Consider the following 17,597-nt stretch of genomic DNA (forward strand, 5'->3'; position numbering starts at 1 on the left):
TCAGGGCGGCTAACACCAGATCTAAAACAATTGATTGAAATACAACTTAAAAAACAAGATTAAAATACAACATTAAAATGCAGCCTCATTTCAGCAGAAACTCAAAAACTTTTTGGGGGATGAAAACATCAAGTCTTCACCAAGGCTAACTCTCCAGACTGGGCCAGAAAAAAGCCAGGGAAGTCCCCAAATAGGAGTTCCAACACAGAAGGAAAAAAGAAAGAGGGGGAGGGGATCAAGTTGATTCCAAGCCAAAGGCCAGGTGGAATAACTCTGTCTTACAGGCCCTGCGGAAAGAAATCGGATCCTGCAGGGCCCTGGTCTCATGAGACAGAGCGTTCCACCAAGTCGGGGCCAGTGCTGAAAAGGCCCTGGCTCTGGTTGAAGTTAATCTGACTTCCTTAGGGCCCGGGACCTCGAGGGTGTTGCTATTAAGGTCCTCCGTGGGGCATAGCAGGAGAACTGGCCTGTGAGTTGTGCTACAGACAGGTATTGGGGCTGCTCCATGGGAACAAAAGAAGTGCTGCTTAGATGTGGATCCAGAGCCTAAACTGCCTCGACTCTCAAGGCCTGTGGATAAGACCCACTTACAGATTTGGTTTTAACTGCTGAAGTTGAGCAAACCACAGATGTCCTTCAGCTCCTTGCCCAAGAGAAGGGCGAGATCGCTTCCTTTGCTTTCTCTGCTTCAGTGGCCTCTTATCAAGGGCTCCAGGTTGGGCTATTATCGCTAGATCTCAAGGGCAAACTTCCAACGGATCAAGTCCTCAGGCTTGATTCTCTCAAGGACTAGGACTCCATTGCTGGAGGCTGGAGGAATCTGTTGCAAGCGGCAAGGAAAACCCACAGGGACCGATGGGCCAGGAGCTTTAGTGCAGGCACCCCCCCAAACTCGGCCCTCCCTCCAGATGTTTTGGGACTACAACTCCCATCATCCCTAGCTAACAGGACCAGTGGTCAGGGATGATGGGAATTGTAGTCCCAAAACATCTGGAGGGCCGAGTTTGGGGGTGCCTGCTTTAGTAGAAAGCTCCATGCAGCTCCCACCAGGGTCAGGTGATTCTTTAGCTGATATTCCTACACTTCAGGGGGTTGGACTAGATGCCCCTTGGGGGTCCCCTTCCAACTATGGCAGCCATCCCCAAACTTGGCCCTCCAGATGTCTTGGGACTACAATTCCCATCATCCCTGACCACTGGTCCTGTTAGCTAGGGATGATGGGAGTTATAGTCCCAAAACATGTGGAGGGAGGGCCGAGTTTGGGGGTGCCTGAGAGCCAGTGTGGTGTAGTGGTTAAGAGCGGTAGACTCGTAATCTGGTGAACCGGGTTCGAGTCTCCGCTCCTCCACATGCAGCTGCTGGGTGACCTTGGGCCAGTCACACTTCTGTGAAGTCTCTCAGCCCCACTCACCTCACAGAGTGTTTGTTGTGGGGGAGGAAGGGAAAGGAGAATGTGAGCCGCTTTGAGACTCCTGAAGGGGAGTGAAAGGCGGGATATCAAATCCAAACTACTCCTCCTCCTCCTCCTCTTCTTCTTCTTCTTCTTCTTCTTCTTCTTCTTCTTCTTCTTCTTCTTCTTCTATGGAATTCTCCGATTCTACAGTTGGGAGTTATTTAAGTTTAGAGCAAAGGCAAGGAAGAGGAGATCTGAGAGATGGGGATCTGGCGGCCACCTGCCAGGGTGTGATCTCTGCACTGCAGGGAGGATGTTGTTGTTTAGTCGTTTCGTCGTGTCCGACTCTTCGTGACCCCCTGGACCAGAGCACACCAGGCCCTCCTGTCTTCCACTGCCTCCCGCAGTTTGGTCAAACTCATGCTGGTCTCTTCGAGAACACTGTCCCACCATCTCGTCCTCTGTTGTCCCCTTCTCCTTGTGCCCTCCATCTTTCTCAACATCAGGGTCTTTTCCAGGGAGTCTTCTCTTCTCATGAGGTGGCCAAAGTCTTGGAGCCTCAGCTTCAGGATCTGTCCTTCCAGTGAGCACTCAGGGCTGATTTCCTCCAGAATGGAGAGGTTTGGTCTTCTTGCAGTCCGTGGGACTCTCAAGAGCCAGTGTGGTGTAGTGGTTAAGAGCGGTAGACTCGTAATCTGGGGAACCGGGTTCGCTTCCCCGCTCCTCCACATGCAGCTGCTGGGTGACCTTGGGCCAGTCACACTTCTCTGAAGTCTCTCAGCCCCACTCACCTCACAGAGTGTTTGTTGTGGTGGAGGAAGGGAAAGGAGATTGTGAGCTGCTTTGAGACTCCTTAGGGTAGTGATAAAGAGGGATATCAAATCCAAATTATTATTCTTCCAGCACCAGAATTCAAAAGCATCCATTCTTGGGCGATCAGCCTTCTTATGGTCCAGCTCTCACTTCCATACATCACTACTGGGAAAACCATACCTTTAACTAATTCTGCAATTCAGTGTCGTTGCAAGGCTCTGGCTCCATCCCGGCGCTGCAGGGCACTCTGGACATGCTCAGAGGTGAAACGGAACGCAAGCTGGGCGATGCCCCGCCCCCGCCCCGCCCCCTTTTCCTCCGTCTGCCCTGGTTACAGTTCTCCCAACAGGTGTCTCCCTCCTTCCCGCCGCGGCCAATCGCCGCGAGGGGGTGTGCGCGCCGGGCTCCTCCCACGGCCGGCAGCCGGCCAATGGGGCCGCGCGTGGGCGTGGCTCCGGCGCCCGGGCAGGGAAGTGCCTGTGCCAGCCCCGCACGTGTCTGTCTGCGCCGCGGCGATCGCCCTGAGATCCAGGCGGGTGGCTCTCCGGGGCGGCATGGAGGAGCCCGGCGGAGGAGGCGCCAACGGGGCGCCGGGCAAGGGCAAGGCTCAGCCCCCGGCCAAGGGCAGGGAGCTCTTCAGGAGCCAGCGGAAGGAGTCGGAGGTGGAAATTAATTAATTTATTGTGGGGGGGGGGCTCCCGGTGGATTAGGGGTGGGGTGTGCCACCCTGGAGCGCATATATAAATATATATTTATATTTAGGGGGTGAGGTAGGCAAAGCACCCCTCAAGAGGGACGGTGCCTTGGCACCCTACCCTGCGGGGACGTTGTGGGGCAATTAATTGGGTTTTTTTGGGGGGGAGACCCCCAGACCCAGTGGATTTGGGATGGGGTGTGCCGTCCTGTAGCGTATATATATAAATATCTATATATATTTAGGGGGGAGGTAGGCAGACCACCCCCCAAGAGGTACGGTGCCTTGGCAGCCTACCCTGCGGGGACGTTGTGGGGCAATTTTTTTTGGGGGGGGGGTCGAGACTCCTGCTGGATTTGGGGTGGGGTGTGCCATCCTGGAGCGCATATATATATATATATATTGGGGGGTGAGTTAAGCAGAGCACCCCCCAGGAGGGACGGTGCCTTGGCAGCCTACCCTGCGGGGACGTTGTGGGGCAGGAGGGAAAAGGGATGTGGGGTCCCTGCTGCTGTTGGAGAAAGAGAGTTGTGCCCGGGGGTGTCACGATGGGGCTGCAGAGTTATGGGGTGGCGGGGAAGAGAGAAAGAGCCGGCTTTGGGGGCAGCCAGAGGGGCCCCTGCAAAGGGGAGGGTCTGGCGGCGCAGCGGAGAGAAGCGGGTGGTTGGGGGTCTTTCTGGTCAGGAGGGTGGCGGCGGCTTCTTTGGGTTGGGGGAGAAAACCCCCCGTCGGTGGGGCTCGGGGATGCGGGGTGGGGAGCCTTGGAGTTTTGGGGTGACACTCAGGAGAGCTCGGGTGGGGGCAGTTGGAGGGGCTGGCTAAAAATGGGGGAGAGAAAAAGAGCCAAATTGGGGGGGCATTTGGAGAGAGTATGGGGCTGGTAGTGCCCGGCAGCCCCCAGATTGGAATGTGTTGCCCTTGGAAGCTGGGCAGGATTTGTCCTGAGCCTGGCGAGGTGGGGGCTTCTTGCAGAGGAATTCCCTGGATTTCTGAGATGGGGGGGTTCCTTCTTTCGCTTGATTCTCCCAGGGACGGGTGAACATTCTGCTGCTTTCGTGCAACCTTAAATCGCCCTATTTTCTGCTTCTGGAAGATAATAATAAAGAATAAAATTTTATTTATATCCCGGCCTCCCCAGATACTTGGGGGGGGGGGGCAGCGGCGGCGAATTGTTCCTCTAGTTCCTTTAGGATGGAGCTCCTGTTTTGTGAATGAGTCTCTCTTCCCTGCGCCTCCGTCCACCTCCCGTTCTGATCCGAGCTTGTGCGCTTTTGCGCATCTGAAATCCTCCTTTCCCTGCGCTCATCTGTTCCCCAAACTCTCTTTCTCGCCAGGGGTTTTTACACGGAATGGTGGACGCTGCAAGGTGGAGCAGACCCCCTCCCTTAAATATTATCTGTTCCTGGTTTGCTGGCCTGGCTGGCTGGCTTCCCCCTTTACCAACGCCCTCCCCTCTCTGTGGAGAAAGGCAGGCAGATCCCTTGTGCGTAATGTACAAGAGCAGCTGGAGAATCGAGGCTTGTGTGTTGTGGATGTCAAGAGCCCAGGAGTGGGGCGGAGGAAGAGACTTCCCTCTTGCTAACGCCTATTGCTAACGGCGATTCCTCCTGCAGTTCTCCTCCAGCAAAAGACTGGCTGCTGTTTCTGCAAAACAACGACGACAACACCGCTCTCAAAACCCCACGGATGCCTTGTTTGTTTCCTCTCTGGGCTTGGGCTGTGGCGCTTTGCAAAAGTGTGAAAGCACATGTGAGTCTGATCGAAGTGGGGCAGGCAATGGGGACAAGAACGAGATGCACCTCTTTCCCAGGTGCAATCTCTTTTCTAAAATATATATATTTTTATTAAGTTTTACCTAACTAGTTTAAATTCAAATACATCATTCACCTCTTCAATTAGGATTCTCTGAATTCCTTGAGTTCCCTCCGCCCTTCCATGGTTACCGTTACCAATCTTTTCCCACCCTTCTGCTTATCTTATTTTCTTTAATTTATGGAAAAACAAATTACTACTTTTTTAACAGTTTTTTTGTACATTACAAGCATTACTCAAATCCTGCCAAAGTTGTTAGTTGTTTACAGTGTTCTCTTATGTACATTATAATTTTTTCCCATTCCTTCTTAAAATTCTTCTCTTCCTCTTTCCCAATTTCGCCATTTTGGCATAGTCCATCATCTTCATCAGTTGGAACCCGAACGTCCGACAGTGTTTCCTCGGCTTTTGATTGGCTGCAGGAGCTTTCTGCAGCCAATCAGAAGCCGCGCCTTGGTTTCGGAGCGTTTTGGAAGTCAAATGGACTTCTGGAATGGATTTCGTTCGACTTCTGAGGTATGACTGTATAAGGAAAGCACCAGACAAGCCTCCCTGGGGAAAGTATTCCACAAATGGGGAGCCACTGCAGAAAAGGCCCTCTCGTGTTGCCACCCTCTGGACCTCTTGTGGAGGAGGCCCACGAAGAAGGGCCTCAGAGGATGATTGCAGGGGCTGGGTTGGCCTCACTCCATCCTTGTTTAAGGGACACGGGTGGCGCTGTGGGTTAAACCACAGAGCCTAGGACTTGCCGATCAGAAGGTCGGCGGTTCGGATCCCTGCGACTGGGTGAGCTCCCGCTGCTCGGTCCCTGCTCCTGCCAACCTAGCAGTTCGAAAGCACGTCAAAGTGCAAGTAGATAAATAGGTACCGCTCAGGTGGGAAGGTAAATGGCATTTCTGTGCTCTGCTCTGGTTCGCCAGAAGCGGCTTAGTCATGCTGGCCACATGACCCAGAAGCTGTACGCCGGCTCCCTCGGCCAGTAAAGCGAGATGAGCGCCGCAACCCCAGAGTGGTCCGCGGCTGGACCTAATGGTCAGGGGTCCCTTTACATCCTTGTTTGCCCTTATTGACCAAATTTTGCTGGCTCCAGCTGGAATGATAGATGTTCTTTGCCCTTAGGGAAATACTCCTCCCCAGTTGCTATTGATTTTTAGAATTGATTTATTGGTTTATCGATTGCTAATGTGTTGCTTGCATACTTGTGCGCTGGGCAGAGTATTGTGGGAAAGAAACTGCTGGAGCTCGTGACCTCACCACTGCTCTCGTGAAAAGAAAACCGTCTCTGAAAACCTCCACATTTGTAGGAGCTTAAAGTGTGGGTGTTTATGTCATCTTCAGGGGCTCAGTCCAGCTCCCCATCTGGAGGAGGCTGCCGCTGGGTCCTCTCTCTTCCCAGTCTCCGGTAATCTCTCTCTAAATATATTTCCATGCTGTGTGCTTCTCCAGGAAAAATGGCAATGTTACATGCCTCTCTTTTGATAGATTCAATGTTCAACCATCTTTTGGCACCGCATGAATGAGTATATTCCTTCCTCTTTCCCCACTTCTCCCTTCTAATCAGTGTTAGAAACTCAGATATATCAGCTAGGCGCCAAATAGCTCCTTAGACCAGGGTTACAGTCGCCAAAACAGAATGCCTGGTTGCCATTTTGGGAGCCAGGCGGCTATAAAGTCTTATTTTTTAATACAACGTTTTGATTCCTGTAATTCAGTCTGATTGTGCAGGATAGAATTCTGCAGGGTGCGTTGCTAATGTGTGAAGATGGTCCAGATCCAAGAATCCCCAGGCATGCGCTGCCAGATGGTCTGGGCATCTTCGCTTGGTCGCAAGTGGCTGATGGTTGTTGTTGTTTAGTCGTTTAGTCGTGTCCGCCTCTTCGTGACCCCCTGGACCAGAGCACGCCAGGCACTCCTGTCTTCCACTGCCTCCTGCAGTCTGGTCAAACTCACGTTGGTCTCTTTGAGAACACTGTCCCACCATCTCGTCCTCTGTCGCCCCCTTCTCCTTGTGCCCTCCATCTTTCCCAACATCAGGGTCTTTTCCAGGGAGTCTTCTCTTCTCATGAGGTGGCCAAAGTCTTGGAGCCTCAGCTTCAGGATCTGTCCTTCCAGTGAGCACTCAGGGCTGATTTCCTTCCAAATGGATAGGTTTGATCTTCTTGCAGTCCATGGGACTCTCAAGAGTCTCCTCCAGCACCAGAATTCAGAAGCATCCATTCTTCGGCGATCAGCCTTCTTGATGGTCCAGCTCTCACTTCCATACATCACTACTGAGAAAACCATAGCTTGAACTAGACGGGCCTTTGTTGGCAAGGTAATGTCTCTGCTTTTTAAGATACTGTCTAGGTTTGTCATTGCTTTCCTCCCAAGAAGCAGGCGTCTTTTAATTTCGTGACTGCTGTCACCATCTGCAGTGATCATGGAGCCCAAGAAGGTAAAATCTCTCACTGCCTCCATTTCTTCCCCTTCTATTCACCAGGAGGTGATGGGCCCAGTGGCCATAATCTTGGGGTTTTTTTATGCTGAGCTTCAGACCATATTTGCGCTCTCTTCTTTCACCCAAGTGCCTGCAAAAAGCACCTGGCAAATTTCAAACCCTGATTCCAGTTAAGGGTGTTGCATCTAACTAGTGGTTTGCAAACACTGCAGCTTTTTAGCAAAGGGGAGGGCAGGAAGAGGTGCCATGCAAGGCTATGCCAAACTGCCATTGGTCATTGCATCTTAAGCAGGGGGTCAGGATCTTACCCTCCACCCCCTTTTGCTTCTTTGGTCCCATCCACCACTAGTGGCCCCCCGCTAAGGTTGACAATGTTCCCTCTGCCTGAAAAGGTCTTCCAACACCTGCTACTCAGAAGTAAGCCCCATTGAGTTCAGCACAGCTTGCTCCCATGGAATTGCATGCAGGTGGTTACTAACCTTTGACTCCTATCGTATCCAAGTTCTTTACTCCTCCAAATTTAATTACTCTGTTTCTCCTGCCCCTGCCAAGTTCCCCCCTTTTTAATCCACTAACCTTTCCTTTGTTGCTGGCTCTGTTTGGCGTGAAAGCTCCTGTAGTTTTCACAGAGCCTGGAAAACAAAGACCTCACTATTTCAGCCTGTGCCGGCTTATATTCTGGCTCTCTTCAGATCGTATAAATCTCTTATGAAAGTATGTGCCTGCTTCTGAAAATCGGACAAAGGAACTGCAGCCGTGCTTCCTCTTAGCCTCAAAAGTGCCTTTTGGTGGATCAGGCCAAAGGCCCCTCTATCCTGGAGCCGGTAGGAGCTGGACCACAAAGAAGGCTGATTGCCAAAGAATTGATGCTTTTGAATTCTGGTGCTGGAGGAGACGCTTGAGAGTCCCATGGACTGCAAGAAGATCAAACCTGTTTAGGGAAGCTTTTAATGTTTAACAGACTATTGTATTTTAATATTTTGTTGGAAGCCACCCAGAGTGGTTGGGGAAGCCCAGCCAGATGGGCGGGGTATGTATAAATAAATAAATAAATAAATAAATAAATAAATAAATAAATAAATATTACAGTGGTACCTCGGGTTAAGAACTTAATTTGTTCTGGAGGTCCATTCTTAACCTAAAACTGTTCTTAACCTGAAGCACCACTTTAGCTAATGGGGCCTCCTGCTGCCGCCACGCGATTTCTGTTCTCATCCTGAAGGAAAGTTCTTAACCTGAGGTACTATTTCTGGGTTAACGGAGTCTGTAACCTGAAGCGTATGCAACCCGAGGTACCACTGTATTATTATTATTATTATTATTATTATTATTATTATTATTATTAACCTATCCATTCTGAAGGAAATCAGCCCTGGGAGCTCACTAGAAGGACAGATTGTGAAGCTGAGGCTCCAAGACTTTGGCCACCTCCTGAGAAGAGAAGACTCCCTGGAAAAGACCCTGATGTTGGGAAAGGTGGAGGACACAAGAAGAAGGGGACGACAGAGGACGAGATGATGGGACAGTGTTCTCGAAGAGACCAGCATGAGTTTGTCCAAACTGTGGGAGGCAGTGGAAGACAGGAGTGCCTGGCGTGCTCTGGTCCAGGGGGTCACAAAGAGTCAGACATGACTAAATGACTAAACGACTAAACAACAACAATCCTGGAGCCAACCGTATTATCTTCAGATAGAAGTTCTCCCCCTGTTATCTTCTGTCTCCAGGGGAGGAGTGGTAAATCGTGAAGTTCAGGAGCTCATTGTGGCAGCCCCCCCAGTAAGAGTGCCTGGTTATGCTTGCTGTGTTGCCAGGTATAAATCCAAAATGGCAGCATATCCCATAATGCCCAGCTTAATAGGATCAGTTGACAGGCATAATATCTGGGTTCTGATCTGTGAGGAATCTCACTGGGAAATGTGTTCAAAATTAGCCAGGTGCAAGGTGTGTTTGGACCTGGCTTGTGACCAAGTAATAATAATAATAGTAGTAGTAATAATAATAATAATAATAATAATAATAATAATAATAATAGTTACAGATAGGTAGCCGTGTTGGTCTGCCATAGTCAAAACAAAAAAATTCCTTCCAGTAGCACCTTAAAGACCAACTAAGTTAGTTCTAGGTATGAGCTTTCGTGTGCATGCACACTTCTTCAGATACACTGAAACAGAAGTCTCCAGACCCTTCTATATAGTGAGAAGGTGGGGAGGGGTATTACTCAGAAGGGTGGTAGGAATGGGTGATTGGCAGATAGCTGTGATGAGCCTGTTGACGACTCATCACAGCTATGGAAAGAGAAGCTGCTGACTGGAAAGAGAAGCTGCTGAATTGCAACTTATCACCAAACTTAAAACCATGGAGAGACCTGGTCTGAACAAAGACCTTGGATTCTTATCTCATTATACATGACAAAGCCACTTTTCACCTTCTCACCCCTTGCTTTTTCCTGTAAGACCTATTGCAGTCGTTAAGAGTCGTCAAGAGGCTCATCACAGCTATCTGCCAATCACCCATTCCCACCACCCTTCTGAGTAATACCCCTCCCCACCTTCTCACTATATAGAAGGATCTGGAAACTTCTGTTTCAGAGTATCTGAAGAAGTGTGCATGCACACGAAAGCTCATACCAAGAACTGACTTAGTTGGTCTTTAAGGTGCTCCTGGAAGGAATTTTTTTGTAATAATAATAATAATAATAATAATAATAATAATAATAATAATAATAATATAATTATGCCTCGCCCATCTGGCTGGGTTTCTCCACCATCTGGAGATCATTGAATGTGGACTGTTTTCACACAATAATACCCTGCCCTGTAGAATTCTGCACAATTTGGAATGAATTTCTGGAACCAAATTCCCTTTTCTGCACAGCCTGAGCTGGAGCCGTCGCCATTAAGGAAAAGAGGTTGGAATAGGCCAATATATATGTGGATTCTCCATGGATCAAGTGACTTTCCTCCTTAAATCCTCAAAGTTCTTAACCTACCTAGTTCAAGGTTCTCTTCTGAACTATCCAGATGTTTAACTGAAAAATCAATCCGAGTCAGTCCATCATTTGAAAAAATAAACCTTAAGAAAGTGAATTTGATCAGTCACGTTCCTGAACCTAGGGATTGTGTGACAAGCTAGGTTTCTTCGCCAGATCCCAAACATACAGCATGTGGCAAATGTGAAATAATTTGAAATTTGAAATACTTTATTGTCACTTGTACAGCTTGTATGCAGTGAGAATTCACGAGCACCCCCCACTCAGCTCTCTTAGTCTTAATTCCCCTCGTTAGTAAACAACGCACACACCCCAAACCCGCAAGTCAGTTGCCCTGTTGTTATCTTTTCATTCAGCAGCCTAACAGCCCACGGATAGAAGCTGTTCTTTACCCTGTTGGTGAGACTAATCCTGCTTCTGTATCTTCTGCCCGAGGGCAGGAGACCAAGAAAGTGCCGGCCAGGGTGTGAATAATCATCCCTGAGAATTTTCCTCACTCTACTGAGGCAGCGTTCTTCCGCTATTTCACCCAGCGGATTCAGGGGACAGCCCATAATATCTTGTGCTGTATTCACCACCCTCTGTAGGCTCTTCCTATCAGATGATGTCAAACCAGCGTCCCACACCGTGATGCAGTAGGAAAGGACACTTTCTATTGTGGACCAGTAGAAGGAGATCATCAGATGTTGATTGACATTGTTATTCCGCAAGACTTTGAGGAGATGGAGTCTCTGCTGGGCTTTCTTAACCACCTGGGTTGTACTGATTTTCCAAGTAAGGTTTTCACTGAGATAAACTCCCAACAGATGACATCATTTTTCTTGCTGTGACAGGGCTATGAAGTTATTCCAAACACTCTTGTTCCATCTAGTCTGTACCTGATAACTGCTGTTGGACCTTTATATGAGCATCTAAATCTGCTTTCACCAAACTAGTGCCATCCAAAGATTTTGGAATACAGTTCCCATCAGCCCCAGTTGTAGTGCAAAACATCTGGGAGGAACCAGGTTGATGAAGGGTGATCGAAACTCTTCTTTAAATGTCACTGTTAAGTTGTGGGTGAACATATCAGACGACACAGCGATTCTTCAAACAGCTCTTGTTTATTCACAGGCCAGAACAGAACTGAACTGAAGGGTTCAGCCAGCCTGCTTATATAGAGCTCAACTACAAAGCAACAGTAACAACTTTCTCTAACTATCCAATCACTGAACGTCACTTTCAATCCCTTATTTGCATATGTGGACCTGAGTGGAAACTATCTACAGTATCCCCCTGCTGGCTCAGGGTGAGAATTTCAGTACATAACAGTCACCTAAGCTGGTGCCATGATGAAACAAAAACCGAGAAAGGCCTTTAAATATTCCTGTTTGTGTTTGCGAAGGCAGAGGGCATAATCCTCCAGGAATTTCTTCCTGCGCAAATCTCATTGAAATAAATTGGAGCTGCTGGTGCAGGAAAACTTTTTCTAGCGGATTGTTCCCCAAAACAAGAAGATGTTTTGGATGACCCTGCTTCGAGGCAGTGAAGCAGTTTATTTGAGTTTTCTGCACTGCAGATTCTGAGCTGGGGTTTTTCGAAAAGACCTTTAGCCTGAGCTGTCTCCTGGAACAACCACAGCGAACCTTAGCTGAATGAATTTGCAAAGAAGCCTTGTTGTGACTTCTGTTAGGATTTAGCAAGACGCGACCCAAAAAGTTCTACAAAGTCTGAAGTGAGCGAACAAACAAAACCCACCAGAATTTTTAGATTAAAGCAGCACACTTTGCAACAGCTCAGATCCATTGCTGATGAATTTAGCCCTTTGTAAATCACGATGCCGTACTTTGGAAAGTGTTTGCTGCTGTTGGGCGGCTGCAACTGCCAAAGTCGTTGTTTAGGAAACTTCAGTGAAGGTCAAAGTGGGAAGAATTTTACTGGATTTAGGAGATTAGTTCTCAAGTGGAAAGAAGCTGAGGTTTAAAACTGAGGCTTTCTTGTTCAATTGGTGTGTTTCTCCCTAATTGTGAGAGAGTTTGTGTGTGTTTATTTGGTGTTGCATCTATCTTGCCTGTTGCAGCACACTGCATATGCAGCCTGATGCAACCGTAATCTGTCATGGAGGTTCCAGTCAATTAACTCTCCCTTTCTCCTTGCAATTGTTAACGGAAAAATCCGAGGGCTCCCTTGGACAAAAACAAAGACACCAACCAGGATAACTTGAAGCAAAACAGCAGCCTGTAGGCTTGCCCTTTATTGGTCTGTTGCAACAGGGTGCTCCCCTCACTTGCAGGAGAGAGGAAGGACCCAGAAAAATGGCATGCAAGGCCTTATAAAGACTTTTGAAATTGCCACCCTGTAGATCAAGACCACCCCCAGGAACATCATACATGCATCACAGAAGGGGTGTAACCTAAGACCACCCCTCAGATACATCACACCTACATCACTGAAAGGGCGGTCTACAGCAGAAATCTGAGTGCGTTGTTTATCTCGTCTGACAGGTTACCTGTTTAATGGTCACTTGATTGTATTTCCTGGGGAGCCTGGCCAGTCTTTTGTAATGATAAATACTTAGTTCCTGGGCCAGGCCACAGGAAGGAAAAGACAATGGGGAGGTTTTTCCAGTTTGACCTTGCAGAGGAAACATTTGCTCAGTTTAGGAATCAAAATGGTTCCAGGTCGGTCTTCCTGTGCTGATCTATGTATGTGCTTAGTTGGTACACTTATGAACATTACCATATATCTAAGACCATAAAATTCCTATCACACAATGATTGGCCTTTGTCTGTTCAAACGGACAGGATCGGGCTGCTATAAAAAAAAAAAAAGCGCCACGGCCGACAAATCCACCTTGCCATTCCACCTTTCCCGAAATTGCCTCTGCCCTGCATTCGTTGGGGGTGAGCAAATGCCGACATGATGGGGCTTGTTAATTAATTGAGCCCTCGGTTGTCTTTAATACCCCCAAAACTCACTTTGTCAGCAAATCTGCGAGCTTCCTTCTCCCTCCCCGCCGCCTGCCTATGCCTTAAGTGTTGATTCTTTGCTGCGTGTTATGCAACCAAAGCTTTCTCGCAAAATATTTGGCTGCAGATCAAGGACCCGACTTGATCTGAAACCGTGTGTGTGAAATTCAGGGAGATGGCGGCGGCCACGATCTTTCTGCAGTAACCGGTGACCAGTGCAGATGATGGCACTGCAGCCCTTTGGATGAAGCTGCTTTCCCCCTTTTCACGGGTGGAATAAGTAACCAAACTCCTTGGCCACCTTACTTCGCACAGTGGATGGACATCTGTCCGGAGCCTGCACTCAAAGGCTGAGTTTGGATGGCGGTTCTTTGTGTACAGGCTTTGTGAAAATCCTTGGTCCTGGAGGAGGCACATAGGAAACTGCCCTATCAGAGCCGGCCCAAGACATTTTGGCGCCTGAGGCAAACCACAAAATGACATCTCCTTCCCGCCAGGGAAGAAGGGGTGAGTGAAGAGCCACATCAGCAACAAGGAGGCAATAATAATAATAATACAGTCATACCTCGGGTTGAATGAGCTTCAGCTTAAGAGCTTTCGGGTTGCATCTGTGGCAACCCGGATTGAACAGAGTGTATTACTTCTGGTTTTCGCCACTCGCACATGCGCAGACGCTCAAAATGATGTCACGCGCATGCGCGGAAGTGGTAAAACGCGACCTGCACTGTCGCGTCTTACGTTCTATTCAGGATGCGCACGAGGCTCCGGAACGGATCCCGTTCTCATCCCGAAGTACCACTGTAATAATAATTTATTATTTATACCCCACCCACTCTGGGCAGCTCCTAAAAGAATATTAAAAACACAATACAGCATCAAACTTTTTAAAATTTCCCTAAATGGGGCCATCTTCAGATGTCTTTTAAAATTAAAATAGTTGTAAATTTCCTTGACATCTGCTGGGAGGGCGCCACCACCGAGAAGGCCCTCTGCCTGGTTCCCTGTAACTTGGCTTCTCTCAGGGAGGGAACCGCCAGAGGTCCTTCGGAGCTGGACCTCAGTGTCTGGGCTAGACGATGGGGGTGGAGATGCTCCTTCAGGGATACTAGACCGAGGCCGTTTAGGGCTTTCAGGATCAGCAACAACACTTTGAATTGTGCTCAGAAACGTCAGCATTGGGATCTGCTGCCCCTGTGGATCCTGCTGCTTGAGGCACTTGCCTCATATTGCCTCATGGTTGGGTCTCCACCCCCATCATTCTGCCCGGACACTGAGGTCCAGCTCTGAGGGCCTTCTGGCGGTTCCCTCCCTGTGAGAAGCCAAGTTAGAGGGAACCAGACAGAGGGCCTTCTCGGTGGTGGCACCCACCCTGTGGAACGCCCTCCCACCAGATGTCAAAGAGAACAACAACTACCAGACTTTTAGAAGACATCTGAAGGCAGCCCTGTTTAGGGAAGCTTTTAATGTTTAATAGGTTATTGTATTTTAGTGTTTTGTTGGAAGCCGCCCAGAGTGGCTGGGGAAACCCAGCCAGGTGGGCGGGGTATAAATAATAAAATTATTATTATCAGTTACCGATAACTGCTACGATTTGTGCGATGAAAGGCACAGAACCAGCAAAGCAATTTGATGCAGCCTGGCGGGTCTTTACAGCTTACGTTTCAAACACTGAACCTGCACAACTCCTTATCTGCACCCTAGAGGAAAACCTGACTCAAGCATCCAAATTAGAATGAATAATCTGTGCACATGGTTAAAGATCTGAAGAGAGAACAAGTTTTTGGGGGGAGGGAGGAAGGGGGGGGAATTAGAAGAAATGAGTAGGGACAAAAGTATATACCGTTATGTATAACTAATAGGAGGATGAGTTTGATGCATGTTATTGTTAGATTTTCGACTGAATGATTATTATTTTTTTGGTAAGTTATTCGACATCCCTGGATGAAAGTGTGATCATAAAGAATGGGGAAATATCTATCATCTATCTATCTATCTATCTATCTATCTATCTATCTATCTATCTATCATCTATCTATCATCTATCTATCTATCTATCTATCTATCTATCTATCTATCTATCTATCATCTGCACCCTGTGGTCATCTAGTCCAACCCGCTGCAATGCAGAAATCTCAGCTAAAGCATCCATGACAGTAGGCCATCCGACCTCTGCTTAAAAACCTTTGAGGAAGGAGAGTCAACCACTTTCTGAGGGTGTTCATTCCACTCTCAAGCAGCTCTTACTGCTGAGTCCGGAATCTCCTTCAATGCAACTTGAATCCATTGGTTCTGGTCCTCCACTCTGGAACGGGAGAAAAAGCTCTCTCCCTCTTTCATATAACAGCCCTGGAGATATCTGAAGATTACGGTCATATCTTCTCCTTAGTCTCCTCTTTTCCAGGCTAAACATACCCTGCTCCTTCAACCGTTTCTCATCAGGCTTGGTTTCTAGACCCCTGATTATTATTTTTAAAATTTATTTACCGTAATCATTTTTTCAATACAAACAACAACCGCAAAAGACACATACAACAAAAACCATAATAACACTAACAACATAATTTGACAATTCAGATTTGAATACACTGATATACCTACGACTACACCTTTTTAACAATATTTCCCCCCCCTCTCTCTCCTTCCCCAACTTCCCACCACTATCCACCTTATCGCTTAAGTATTCCTTCCAGATTTCTTCATATTTATCCATTCTTAATTTGCATCGACATGCAATTCGTTCATATGTAGCTAATCTGTCCAATTTTATCAATCCATGTGCTCAATGGAATCTTTTCGCGGCTCTTCCAATTCATCAAAACAAGTTTTTTTGCTTCTAATATAGCACGGTACATCCATTTATTTATTTTTACCCCTTGTAATCTCCCACGTTTCCGGAATATAATTCAATTCCCCTAAATAACAATTTCTTTTTTCTCCCTTGCGTGTCTTCCAGCTTGTCAGTATCCTTCTTCAGTTGTGGCACCACATCTCTCTGGTGACTTTCCGTGCTGTAGTGTTAAAATTTTTAAAAGAAGGAAAGAAATGCAGTTTTATAACGCTTTCGTATCTGAGGCATTTTTATGCACCCAGGCGGTGAGGCTTCCTTCAGTAGAATCCAGTAAGAGCTACTTGGTGTGATTTATTCCGATGGCCTTCCTTTCGAAGATGCTTCCTTGCTCTCCACACCTCCAGGATTATATTAACCAGCTTTGAATCCCTTGATGTCTGCGTAATCTCACAGAATTCAGACAACGCGTGTCTGCTCCTTTCCAATTATTTTCAGGTTGTGTGTTTTGTCTCCGAAAGAGAGAACGGACAGCAGGCTTGTCCTTCAATTAATCTGGGTCTGAGAGAAAAGCAGGAGGGGATACAGAATCCGGCCCCTGGCCATAAAACAGAGCGAGGCTGCATATATCCATAGCTGTCAAGCGTCCCTTATTTGGCGGGAAAGTCCCTTATCCCAGCGCCGTGTCCCGCTGCTGTCCCTTATTGATGATGTCCCTTGAATTTCCTGGGTTTCAAAGGAAGCAGCTCCTCTCCCTCCCTCCCTGCCGGCCAGGGAGGAGGGAGGCTCCAACTGGGTTGCTCAGCCAATAAGGAGTCTAAGAACGACTGGGGGGTGGAGCTTCCATGCCTTGTGCCGATCAAATCGGCCGCGTTGCCTGGGGACTCGCCTTTGCTCAGCGCTTCCCAGCGGAGAGGTGACGGTGGTTTCCCTTGCTGCATCCCCTTTGCCGGGTTGCTGCGCTGTGGGAACCACCGCTTGAGGCTTCGTTTGGCTGCTGGTTGACTAAAATCCCTTATTTTGGCTGCTGATCCCTTATTTTCGAGGCTGCTGGTCCCTTATTTTCAAATCTGTAAGTTGACAGCTATGCCTATATCACTCATTAAGGACTAGAGACCTGCAGCCCAAGATTTGGTACTTGCCTGTGATCAGGATTGGCGACCGACTTCTAAAATTCGGGAATGTGAGAATAAAGACCTGGAGGTCAGTAATCTCAATTTTACCCTTTGAACCGGCACCTTCTGTCACTGTTATTCCTGAGTTGTGAGTTCGAGTCTTGCATCCCTGAGTGGCTTCGGGCCAATTGCTCTCTTTACTGTTTTGCTTCTGAAATGAGGATAGCAGCTTCCCTGCAAATGGTGAGGGGATACAGTCAAGGCTTGAGCAGACCTTGGAGGTGCAGTAGAAGTAAACCGTTGTTGTTTATTTTTTTAAAGGAAGGAAGTCAATAGCTAATGGTTGAAAGCCCTTCGCTGAGTGGTACTCCTTCTCCTCTCCTCTATCCCATGAATTGTTTGTGCCCCAGAAATATTCTATAGGGGAAAAGATCCCTGATAGTAGCCTAAGGGGACGCTGTCCAATGTAGGTCATAGCTTAACCAGCGGCCATCATTAAAAGGCTAATGGGTGCTATGAATGGGGTTAGAAATTTGCTCCCGCCTAGACTCAGTTCCATCCCACAAAGATCCTGACATCTCGATCCCTTTGGGACATGTCTAGCAGAAGTC

At 47.9% G+C, this 17,597-nt stretch overlaps 1 protein-coding gene and 1 long non-coding RNA gene across 2 annotated transcripts in view; one reads left to right on the forward strand and one right to left on the reverse strand.

The window, feature by feature from the left end:
- LOC310826376 overlaps positions 1–17,597 on the reverse strand; it is a 218,884-nt gene that overhangs the window by 129,567 nt on the left and 71,720 nt on the right. The gene's annotated exons all lie outside the window — the stretch shown is intronic.
- The window catches only part of STRIP2 (striatin interacting protein 2), a 68,900-nt gene continuing 53,955 nt past the window's right edge, over positions 2,653–17,597 (forward strand). The window contains exon 1 of the mRNA XM_083700168.1: positions 2,653–2,868. Within this exon, the coding sequence (XP_083556294.1) occupies positions 2,761–2,868 (108 nt within the window). The 5' untranslated portion in view covers positions 2,653–2,760. The remainder of the gene's footprint in view (positions 2,869–17,597) is intronic.

Source organism: Podarcis gaigeae, assembly GCF_964106915.1.
Source record: "Podarcis gaigeae genome assembly, chromosome: 10".
NCBI classification, from domain to species: Eukaryota; Metazoa; Chordata; class Lepidosauria; order Squamata; family Lacertidae; genus Podarcis; species Podarcis gaigeae.